This window comes from Electrona antarctica (genome assembly GCF_951216825.1).
Source record: "Electrona antarctica genome assembly, chromosome: 11".
In the NCBI taxonomy this organism is placed as follows: domain Eukaryota; kingdom Metazoa; phylum Chordata; class Actinopteri; order Myctophiformes; family Myctophidae; genus Electrona; species Electrona antarctica.
Genome location: NC_136792.1, coordinates 35,412,746 through 35,425,206, shown reverse-complemented (window position 1 = coordinate 35,425,206; position 12,461 = coordinate 35,412,746). Strand labels below are relative to the sequence as shown.

The window sequence follows — 12,461 nt, the reverse complement described above, 5'->3', positions numbered from 1 at the left end:
GTGTGTGTGTGTGTGTGTGTGTGTGTGTGTGTGTGTGTGTGTGTGTGTGTGTGTGTGTGTGTGTGTGTGTGTGTGTGTGTGTGTGTGTGTGTGTGTACGGGTGTGTGTGCGTCAATTTAACAAAGGATTAAGGATAATGGAAACAAACCCAGAACCTGTTCGCTTAGTCCTTAGTCTAAAAGAGCGGTGTGATATTTTTTACAAGGTTGTTTTAATGATCTCAACATTCTGCACAGGGTGTGTGTGTGTGTGTGTGTGTGTGTGTGTGTGTGTGTGCGCGTGCGTGTGCGTGTGCGTGTGTGTGTGTGTGTGTGTGTGTAACAGACATGTTTACAGTGATGTTTATAGCTATACGATTGATGTGCGTAGGTCAGCGGTAGCCTAGCAGCAATCTAAGTACAGCGGAGGTATAAGTTAAGTGTCTTCTTGCATTGGATGGGATTGCCTGGGCTTTGAGGGGGAGATGCTTTGAAGTGCAAATGCCTTATAGATGAATCAGATAATAATAATGTAATGTATTAATGTAATGTCAGCTCAGTGGGGCTGCATACTTTGGTGCGTGCGTGTGCGTGTGCGTGCGTGCGTGCATGCGTGTGTGCGTGCGTGCGTGCGTGCGTGCGTGCGTGCGTGCGTGCGTGCGTGCGTGCGTGCGTGCGTGCGTGCGTGCGTGCGTGCGTGCGTGAGTGTGTGCACATGCATGTAGTATTACTCTACTAGTGAGGGCCACATTTCCCCAGTAGAATTTGAGAAGTAGACAGAGAAATGGTTGTTTTATATTTTAGATTTAGGCTTTTACAATATTAGGAACATATTCAGGTTTGGATGTGGAAGTGAAGCCCACCACAGAGAAGAAGCTGTGGTGACCCCCGTACTTGTCTCGGAGGTATGTTTCCTGCCACGTAATTATCCCTTAATGACTTGAGCCTAAGACCCAGACGGAGCAAATTGTGTTTGAACCGTTTAGACTTGCAAGCGACTCATTAAAGTGTGTGTGTGTGTGTGTGTGTGTGTGTGTGTGTGTGTGTGTGTGTGTGTGTGTGTGTGTGTGTGTGTGTGTGTGTGTGTGTGTGTGTGTGTGTGTGTGTGTGTGTGTGTGTGTGTGTGTGTGTGTGTGCGGGGGCGTGTGTGTGCGCGTGCGCGTGTGTGCGTGCGTGCGTGTACGCATGTACACATACACACATGCTGTACCATCACAAGTTGGCTTGCAGTGCATTATGGAGAGCCATGGCTATATTCCCAGTGCTACAGTTACAAATGACACTTGAAAAATAGTTTTTCATGACTTCCCCCCCTTCAAGGGTGATTATTTTTCTAATGAAAACGTTATAAAAACTTGTTTGAAAATAATTGAACACAATATGCCTGCTTCACAATGCAGTGTGAAGTGCTTTTGATGAGTTGATTCCCTTGAGCTATATACCGTTTAATCTCTAGAACAATGTGAAATCACTGTCCATGTATTTCAACAGGCTGCTCACTAGCACCACTTGAAGCAAATCATACCCAATTAAAGATTGAAACAGCAGGCTGTGCGCTGCTTTAGTGTGCATTGCACATGCATGCATGTACTTGGGTGTGTGTGCGCGGACGCTGCGTCTCTCCATATGTCTGTGCGTGCATCGTGTGTGCACCCCACTTCTGTGTAGTGTGTGTTCATAGTACAGATGCAATGCTGGCCAATGTGCATGCGTGTCTTTTTAAGTGGCGTGTGTGCGGCGGTGGTGCTGTAGCCTAGTCAGTAATCCAGGGGTTCTCAACGAATTTGGCTGGGGACCCCCGGAAATGCTTTGGCCATGTCTCGCGAAGGTTGAGAATCCCTGTTGTAATCAACTGCAGGTGCTCATGCTACATGGAGACACATGCACACAGTTTCACTGACGTTACTGATAAGAAAACTATCTCACAACTTTTAGAAGTTTCAGGTTCTGGAAGGATCTGCCCTACCCTTCAGTAGACCTGTGTCATACCAAATGAGAATGACGTTACTGATAAGAAAACTATCTCACAACTTTTAGAAGTTTCAGGTTCTGGAAGGATCTGCCTTACCCTTCAGTAGACCTGTGTCATACCAAATGAGAATGTACTCTAGTGTATAATTATGTATAACAACCTCCCCAGAGCCGTAAGGTTCATGGGATGGGGCGCATTGGGGCGGGGTCACGAAAATCCCCAAATCAATAGTTCTCTTCTTCTTGGGAGCATGAAGGTCACAGTGAATCTTTGTGTTCCCACTGCAGGAGATATACGCTCATTTGACAATTAAATATTTGACCCGACGGTGGTGCTAGAGAACAGGTCATGGTGTCACCAAAATAAACAAGCTTCTGTCTCTTGGGGGCAAGGATGTGCACAGCAAACTGTATGTACGGCAATCCCCTGATTACTTTGCAATAGACAAACAGACAAATGAACCCTCCTGGGTGGAGGTAATGACATCGCCACTAACCATAAGTCTATTATTTAATTACCTTTCTTGCCAAGCAGATAATGAGTCTGTAATCAGAACTGCAAACTCACTCCCAATCTTTTGCCGTAGTCTGAAAACATCAGTAGAACAGACTCTGTAGCACTTGCCATAGCACTTGCCCTAGCCTCGACGACCATAGAGGCGTGTGCAAAGGTTCAATTTATGTAATCATTATTATAGATATTCCACTGTTAGACGGACATTAGGTTCTTAGCTTGCGTATGATTCTTGATGACTTTTTTAATGTATATTGAATGATGTATTACAATCTTAATTGCTCTAAAATCTCTCTGGATTAAGAGCATCTGCTAAATGCCTAAATTGTAATTGTAAATTGATCCAGATTACATTAATAGTCATGGGAGATTGTGACTTGACCTCTAGGGCTGGGTGATATTGCCAAACCAAATATATATTTATTTTACAAAATACCCCCAGTATTGTGATGATAATATTGTATTGTGACAATAATATAAATTTACTTTTTGTATTTTTCCAAAAAGTAGCAGATCTGTAAGCGAGCTTGTCGATCTGCTACTTTTGAGGGGTGCTAGCCCCTCCTATGTCCAGTTGTGAGTGTTTATGTAAACACAAACATTGTGTTAACACAAACATTGAATGCCTTTAACAATGAATGGCATTGTGTAAACACAAACATTGAATGTCTTTAACAATGAATGGCATTGTGTAAACACAAACATTGAATGCCTTTAACAATGAATGGCATTGAGTGTTTGTGTAAACACAAACATTGAAGACGAAGGTGATGACGCAAATTGTGATTGGCCAGAATGAGATGATGTATGATGATAAGAGTGCCCCTCACTTCACACAGGTGTGAAGTGAACAGCTTTGTGTATAGGTGTGTTTGAGCACGTGTTTGTAGCACGGAATGTGATGATTTGATTGGCTGATGTATGATGATGTATGATGATAAGAGCGGTCCTCACCTCACGAGAGATGAGAGTAATTTTAGTTTTGTTTTTAGTAACAGTTTTGGATATATGAGGTCACCACCCGACAGAGACGATATGCTACAACATTCAAGCAATGCATCTGGTCTGTCCAATGTAACTGTGACGTCCATGTCAAATACAATTCATCAGTGGTGGAAGTACATTTACTTAAGTACTGTACTTTAGTACAGTTTTGAGGTATTTGTACTTTACTTGAGTATTTCCAATATGCAATAATTTTCTTCCAATTCTACTCCACAACATCTCAGATCCAAATATTGTACTTTTACTTTTACTCCACTACATTTACGTATTTAACAGCTTTAGCTACTAGTTACTTGGTAGATTTGGATTATTATTACAAAACATGCATGAACCACTTCAGCCCGATTTGGCCATTTGAAAATAGCAGATCTACAAGCTCAAAATGTGTCACTATGCAACACATTGTGAGCTTATAGATTGGCATGCTATGGTGCATTTTGATACCAAAACCTTTGCACTCAAGTCAATTTTGAATTCTGGATTTTTACTACTAACAGAGTATTTCTATATTGCAGTATAGATACTTTTACTCAAGTACAAAATGTGAGTACTTTTTCCACCACTGATAAACATAAACATCTCGCCCAGCCCTAATGACCTCTCGATCAGTGTTCTTCACAGCCATCATAAATATGGAGCTATTCCAACTAGTATTCAGTCAGATAACTCACAAATAGATTGAACAAATATTATTATAGAATGAGAATAATAAGTGTGCATATCATATTTTATCTTGGCATTCGGCTCTGCTACATTTCTGAGTGGTGCAGCCACTCCAATGAACTGCAATGTGAGTGTGTCCTGATGTCTGTTTTAGTTAGATATACATAAACAACCAAATATATACACCCTGTACTGTATATCTAGCAGAACTAGCAGAGCGCAGAGCCCACTGGTGGTGCTGGGGCCTGGGGGTGGCGGTGGGAGCAAACAGCTCATAACGACAACCAGGAACGCAACAGAAATAAGGCAGCCTTGCCCAATTGGTCAGCTGATTGCCACGACAGCGTATGACGTGTGGGACTTGCATAGCACTGAATGAGCCCCTCAAGTATATCTGACTGAACTAACTCTGCAAGCTACGTATCATTTATTCTGTATGAATCTCGGATTTCGCGATCAATATCAGATGGGGCGGCAGTGGCTCAGGGGAGAGTGGCCGCTTGGGAACTAGAAGGTTCACCAGTTCGACCCCGGGCTCCGCCAGCTGCGTTAGTGTTGAAGTGTCCTTGAGCAATACGCTGAACCCCTAATTGCTCCCGATGAGCAGGTTGGTGCCTTGCATGGTTTCCTTCGCCGTCTGTAAAGCGCCATGGTTAAGGCGCTATATAAATGCACCTTTTACCATGAATATGGGTTAATTCATTCATTTATTAAACACAATACATTTCTATATGGCATGATATTTGGTATTGGAGCCAGGCCCGGGCAGTATTATGGGTGTCTTAAGTACCAGGTCTTATTACTTTACTTAAGACCTGGTCAATGCTGTTTGGCCACTCAGAATAGCCAAATGGCATTGATCACGCCTCCAGGTCTTAAGTTAAGTAATAATACCTGGTACTTAAGACACGCATAATACTGCCCAGGGCCTAGGATCATGGATGTCTCTTGTTCTGATTCAGCATATACGTCCTTGTAGCAGCTACAGTACAACTATGATTCTGAGCCCTGTGACCTTTAGTAGTACTGCCTTACGTGCGTCTAACATACTTCTCACCATGATATCATGTTTAATGAAAGCATAACCTTCTCCATTTAGAATATTGTCTCGACTGCCATTACCTCATCACATAACGGTTTACTCTTCCAGTAAATTCTCCCATTGCTTTGTTTGATTGGCTCTGTAGGCGGATTTGAACCAGAAACACAAACAGTGTGAACTGTGAAGGTGTCATAATTGGAAATTATATGCTGGAGGGTGATATAAAACCCTGTCATGACAGAATCATGCCCCCCCCCCCTCTCTCTCTCTGTTGAGCGTGCTTGGAAGGCACAACAGGACCAGTTTGTTGCCAAGGATCCTTATTATATGCCACTTTGGGCTTGTTTTCCTGACAAGTTGGTAGTAAATATTGCCAGTTACAGTTTTGTGGCCTTGTTTCTTGTTTTTAACCAACACACAGACATAAAGGTGGTCACTGCACTCACATGTAAAACTTGCAGATGCTGTTTATCTCCCAGTGTGCAGGAGGAAGAATGCTCAGGATTATTATTGTGATAGATTTAATTTATATAATCCTTGATTTCTGTCTTTTGTGAACAATAATAGCAATTCAAAGCAGTTTTCCTCAAAACTGCACCTACAGTCTCTGTCATGACATGAAAAAGTTTCAGAAAACTGTTAGGATTCAGGAGACATTTGTAGAATCGACCTCATGTCTTAATGGGTTCAGCAAAGCATTGAGTAAAATAATATATCCAAAATGGTGTTTAAGTACTGTCAAGAAATCTTACCACAAAATCCTCTCTCTCTCTCTCTCTCTCTCTCTCTCTCTCTCTCTCTCTCTCTTTCTCTCTCATATCAGTACACGTCCGCTCTAACCTATGATGGCGTGCTGGTGATGGCTGAGGCATTCCGGAACCTTCGCCGCCAGAAGATTGATATCAGTCGCCGTGGGAACGCGGGCGACTGCCTGGCCAATCCGGCCGCTCCCTGGAACCAAGGCATAGATATGGAGCGCACACTCAAACAGGTAAGACACACGCATGCACGCATGGACACGTGCATACGCGCATGGACACTCACACGCACGCACGCACACAAACAACGAGATGAGGACAGGTTGAAATGATACACTTTCACATGTTGAAATAAGAATGTGTGCTCTCTCAATACGCAGCAGTGACTGTCACGACTACAAATTTAAGTTACGGTACACATTTTTATTTATACATTTGTGGCACAACATTTTGACCCTTGGGTCTTCATCATTTGCCTGATGAAGAGCTAAAAGGTCGTGGCTTGCCAGCTTCTCTTATGGTCTTGTAATGTGCACTAAAAAAACATTTTATTTATTCTTCCCCCACCTGTTCCTGCACACCTTTTTTCCTTCATCTTAATTCTTCTGTTATCGTCATTATGATTCCAGGTGCGTATTCAGGGCCTGACAGGAAACATCCAGTTTGATCACTACGGGCGACGGGTGAACTACACCATGGATGTGTTTGAACTGAAGAGCAACGGGCCACGCAAGGTAGCCTGACACACACACACACACAGACGCACGCACGCACGCACGCACGCACGCACACACGCACACACGCACACACACACACACACACAGTGTATAGTTAAGGTTATATTCAGACTGAGTGTCAGCCCAAAATATATGATATGCTTTGTATCAAGTCCAAACATAAAAAAACAAAGGTAGGGTTTGCAAATCAGTGTGAAACATGTCTCAGCGAGTTTGGACACATTCTACGAAAGTGTATTTTCCTCGCTCTCTGACAACGGGTCACATCACCAACGCATTGTGAGCTTGCAGATCAGCTATTTGCTTGTATAAATTACGCATTACTCAACAGTAATTACAGTGCTACTGTTGCGTCGGTATTGGTTCAGAATTGTCTAAAGTCCAATAAAAGGCTATAGACATAACTCATGGGACCTTAAGAAATGGCATATTTTAATGATTACAGAGATGCATATCCTGAAATGAATGGGACCACGTGATATGAATATGAACAGCAAATGAACATGGATAAAAGCAGATACGACCTGTTATAGCGCTCCATATCAGTCCGTTGGTCGGGCGCCCCTTGAAGCGCAGGGCCAGCGCTGTCATGTCTGTCCTGGAGAGCTCTGAAGTGTCTTTACTTTTTCAGACACTATATAGAAATCTCTGTCTCTCTGTGACCTGTATAAGCACAGCTAGTGTGCACACTCTTATAAGTAATGGTAACTGCTTTAAAGGTTTCCTTTATCTCATCAGCCCTCCTTGGTCATTGCTTGTATAAGTTAAGCATTACTCAACGCGGCGCCTATGTTGTTACATCGCTACCCCAGCAATCACTTGTCTGAATACACAAATCTGATACGACCATTTGCAAATAGCAGTGTGGACAGTCAGCCCTACTCATTTTAATACTTATTTCTTATTTTATATTCACTGTATATTTGCACACGTTTAATGTGTCCTCTTCATTTAGCCATTCTAACTATTTGAACAAGTGGATAATTTTAATACAGTGCCTGAAGTCTGAGCAAAGCTGTTTGCAGTGAATCTCATTAGAAAGCTCCCCTGTTGTCTGGACTTGGATGAGGGAGCAGATTATCAGTGCTGCTGTAATATAAAAGACTGACATGCTTTTTAGCAGTGATTCCCAACATGTGGGTCCCCAAATCATTGCATCAAAAGCTTCAAAACACTAACATTTGATATATATTGATGATAATATAACATTGCTATGATGTTTGAAATCTGTACAATCAACATAAAGTATACTCTGTTGGTATTGTTGATCCAACTTGGAACACGATCGACATGCAGTTAATCATGTGTGTCGGCAGAGTTACTTAAACTGCACCGATTCCAGTGTAAGAACTTCAGATCAACACAAACAGTAGCACCGGCAGGGGAATAAATAAATATCAATTTGGAGACGTGACTTGCTTCACACAGCTCATCCGAGCGTGGCCCTCACTCATTGTGAGGCTTCTTATTTAGAATTAGATCACACCCAAATCATCTGTTCAATAATACATGCCCATTCACAGGTGCCGGTCAGTGTTCAATCAATCAATCAATCATCAAATCAAACAGCATAAATAAACAATACATTCAACATTAAGGCCTGGGCTACACCTATATTGATCTTTTTCCAAAAGCACATTTATTTGTGCATTTGGGCCACTCAAACGGAGGTTTTTGGAAACGGATAAATAAAGTGAAGATTTTCCAAAATATCCGGATCAGTGGATCTGTGTAGTCATGCGAAACGGAGCTTTTGAGAAACGATGACGTCACCGTCACTCACCGCTCATTATTTTTGAGTGGTGTAAACCACTCCTACAACTGGCTTTTGTGTGCAGAAAAAAATGAGCATGGTTGCTATGTTCAAAATAATTTCTGACGTAATTAAATCACACCCGGGTGAACTGGATGACCGTAGCAACCATGCTCATTTTTTCTGCACAAAAAAGGCCAGTTGTGAAATCACATCCGGGTGTGATTTCATTACGTCAGATCAGAGCTGATCAGGCTATATAATACCTTACCTTATATAATAATAATGATTTCATTACGTCAGACATTACGTCAGACCACAGCTGATCATGCTATATAAAACCTTACACCACTCAGTTCACACGGGTGTGATTTTTAATAATTAGGTGAGAAATGCAGCTTGCGCCTGCATGGAAACTATACACGGATATCTATCCGATTGTTCATGTTTTTATATCACTGTTAAATATAATATCTCCTACAATTGAAACGTGGTACTGCAGTGATTTTCTCCTGTGTTCAATGCGTTTCTGCGTTTGTGTGTGGACACAGATATCTTTGTCATATGGCAGGGATATTTTTTTAAACGGAGGACGAAAATATCCGTTTTGCAAAAGCTCCATATAGGTAAAGCCCAGGCCTAAGTTTGCATTAAGTTACAATTCAGAGCATCATTCAACAATGTGTTAATCAAAATCTGATTCGATTTGATTAATCATTCAAATAAATATGTTCATGGAATGCACTAATTGAGCGCTTTCGAGATGTTCAAGTAGGCCCTGATCTAGTTGAAAACAACAGGTTTATATGGAATATGCTTCAAAGCTTTATTAGTGTAGTACGTAAATGCAGGGGCTTTCTGGAGTGAGGTTACAGTAGCCTATAGCAGTACACCGTAATGATGCTTCCATTTGATAGGGATGTATCGTTGCTTGTTAATGAAAGACAAGCCTAGCCTGCGTCTCCGTTTTCATTGTTCCTTGGACAGCAGTGTATGTTTAATGAAAGATTCATCTGCCAGATCAGAGTATCTCTCAACACAATCTATACAGTTCCAAAGGGAAATCTGCTCGACTGAAGTATAGCTCTGTTGTTGTGATGCTTATTGTTTTGTTTCCTCGTTCTGTCTGTCTGTCTGTCTGTCTGTCTGTCTGTCTGTCTGTCTGTCTGTCTGTCTGTCTGTCTGTCTGTCTGTCAAGGCATTGTGAGCTTATAGAGCGGCTATTTTCCCATATTTGTTGACAATTTGGCCAATGTTTGAGCAGTATAGTACAGTTACCTAACCTCCCACGGGGAAGCACACCTAAACCTAACCTTAACCCATGTCTAACCAATGACTAGTCTAAACTAAGTATGCACCCCGTTTGGTGATTAGTTTTGACACAGTAATGATATTTTTATTTTCTTTCTTTGTGACGGATTAAAAGGGTCTTAGAAGTCCTTAAATTGCCAATTAATTGTCATCTGAGGAAATACAATGTGGGTATATCCCCTGGGGCTCCAGAGAGAACCACCGCTGCTCTGTATAATGCCAACTTTTTCTCTCGCTATCTAACTCTTTATGTCTTTCTCTTCCTTTTCCACCCCCCCTCCCTCTCTCTCTCTCTCTCTCTGTCTCTCTCTCTCTCTCTCTCTCTCTCTCTCTCTCTCTCTATCAGTTTGGCTATTGGAATGACAATGACAAGCTGGTGCTGGTCCAGAGTGAGACCGCTGTGTCCAATGACAGCTCGTCGATGGAGAACAGAACAGTCGTCGTGACGACAATCATGGTAATTGCTCCTCCTTTCCTCCTATGTGACTGGGCCTGGCAAAAAGGCCCTCATTTCAACCAGAGTGATTCTTTTGTTTTTTACAGATTTTTACATGGAGATGTGACCATTTTAAAATGATTGTACCATTATACCCAAAGCTCAGAAAATGCCCTTTGAAAATTCAGAACATTTTAACCCCTAGAGCTGGCCAGAAGTGGGTGTGACAATGAGAGGGACAATAGGTACTTAACTCCACCCATAATGACTCACTAATCATCCAAACCACCCCCACATGTTGTAGCTGTTAAGGGAAGAATGACATTATTTTCATTTTCTTTTCATAGAATTAGTTTTCTTGGTCCAAATTTGTATTACAAAATGTACAAACTCTTAGTTGAGCTTATAGGACTAGATAGTACAATCCCTTAGATAATCAGAACTTGGCATCGAGTGGGGTAGGGGTAAAAGCTTCACTGAGGTCTTGGCATGGAGTGGGGTAGGGGTAAAAGCTTCACTGAGGTCATCAGGTGGGCACCCTCCTTCATACGTGTTTCGTTGATAGGCCCACGACACCTCCAAAGGGCTCAACGGCGACACCTTGCGTCCCAGGTGTGCCCCCCTCAGCTTTTACCCCTCCATGTTCATTTTGCAGCCTGAGGTTAGTTGTAATGATCTCAGGCGGGAAGACGAGTTTCTTGTCTAGATCAACCAGCATCCTCCAGTCTCGGGCAGAGTCTAGGATGGTTGTTTCGACTCTTGCAGATGGCTTTGCTGAGGGTTGTCCTGCTCTTACAAAAGGGGTGGTGTTTGAGTGTCTGGGCATTGGTGGAGGGAGGGCTGAACAGCATAGGTGGCTCTGATGATGAAGCTGAGTTGGCTTCCTTCCATTTCCCAAAGATCCTTCCATGTGAGCTTCCGATGCTCCATGTTTTCCCAGCTAGTCCACTGGCCCTGTTTGGACTGTGAGACTGCCGTTGCCCATCTGTCTGACTCCTCTTGTTGCCGCACCTGAGCAACCACCAGCTTTCTCCTCTGGGTTGATGTTGCCTTGTGCCATGTGGGTCGACTTGTCGTAAGTCCAAACCCACCTCTTCCATGCTGCACCTGCCCTACAATGTCTCCAAGCCTGAGAGCAGCAGTCTGGGAGCAGCCGCTCGGATCGCATCATCTAGAGACTCGGTCAGAGTCATGTTCAGCCTCACTTTGGTGCATTTAAACTCCTCTGTGAGGCTAGAGACGGGTAGTTCCAGGGCACTGTGTCCATACAAGCCGATGTTGCTGAGGCAACGTGGGAGGCCAAGCCACTTCTTGATGTACAAACTGACCGTCCTCTCCAGCTTCTCGACTTTGGTCATAGGGATCTCGTAGACCATTAGAGGCCACATCAGACGGGGGAGCAATCCAAACTGCAGGCACCACAGTTTCAACTTGCCAGGGAGCAAGGTCTTGTCAATGCTGACAAGGCCTTTGATGGCTTCTTCCCTCAGCCGATCACTCTGGTCTGAGTCTTTGAGGCTTGCGTTGTACCATCGCCCCAGGCTCTTGACTAAAATTATAATAGAGAAGATATATCATAAATGAATACTGAAACCAGATATAATCATTAAGGAAAGTTTATGCATGCACTATGTGTACTATATAAACTCTTCATTTCCATTTTCCAGCCATTCAGTTGCAAAAAAATCTTTATTATTATTATTATTTTTAAATAATTTGGGGACCCCCCAAAATAATTTGGCGAACCCCCGAGGGGTCGCGACCCACGGATTGAGAACCCCTGGGCTAGGTCGAGGAATAAGACGTGCAGGTCTCTTCCTTCCCTTTTGGCAGATTGGATTTGGTGCCATATCATGCTTGTATGCTCCAAGCATCATGAGAACGTATACCGGCTTTCTGCACAGATGTATCAATCAAGTTGTTTTGCTTGAGGTACGTTGTCATCCTTTTAGCAACAATGCTAAAGAAGAAATGGTCCAGCTGGTGTTCTGGCTGAGGAAGTGGTGGCATGTCTGGTGGTATCTCCCTCTGTTCCAGTCTTTGGCTGTCTGTGTGAGTTGTTTTCAGGTGATCCTCTAAGTCCCTCTTTGGCACCTTAGGACGGTGACCGGCTCTTTTCCTTTGTGAAGAGTCCTTTCACAAATCTGAAGGGATCCTTGTAGAAAGATGTTCTCACCCTTTCCTTCCTCTTGCGTCGAGTCCTGAGGTTTTCAGCTCTCCGCAGTCCTCCCAGGCGTCCCTTCAGGTCTGTTTGCAGGAGGTCAATGCCTGGTCTTTCCTCCAATGAGGCTCT

At 43.1% G+C, this 12,461-nt stretch overlaps 1 protein-coding gene across 2 annotated transcripts in view; it reads left to right on the top strand.

The window, feature by feature from the left end:
* The window catches only part of gria4a (glutamate receptor, ionotropic, AMPA 4a), a gene marked incomplete at both ends in the record, with an annotated part of 202,311 nt that overhangs the window by 108,971 nt on the left and 80,879 nt on the right, over window positions 1-12,461 (top strand). For both annotated transcript variants that reach the window (XM_079515075.1, XM_079515074.1), the window contains 3 exons: window positions 5,997-6,164; window positions 6,561-6,665; window positions 10,079-10,189. In XM_079515075.1, the coding sequence (XP_079371201.1) occupies window positions 5,997-6,164; window positions 6,561-6,665; window positions 10,079-10,189 (384 nt within the window). The remainder of the gene's footprint in view (window positions 1-5,996; window positions 6,165-6,560; window positions 6,666-10,078; window positions 10,190-12,461) is intronic.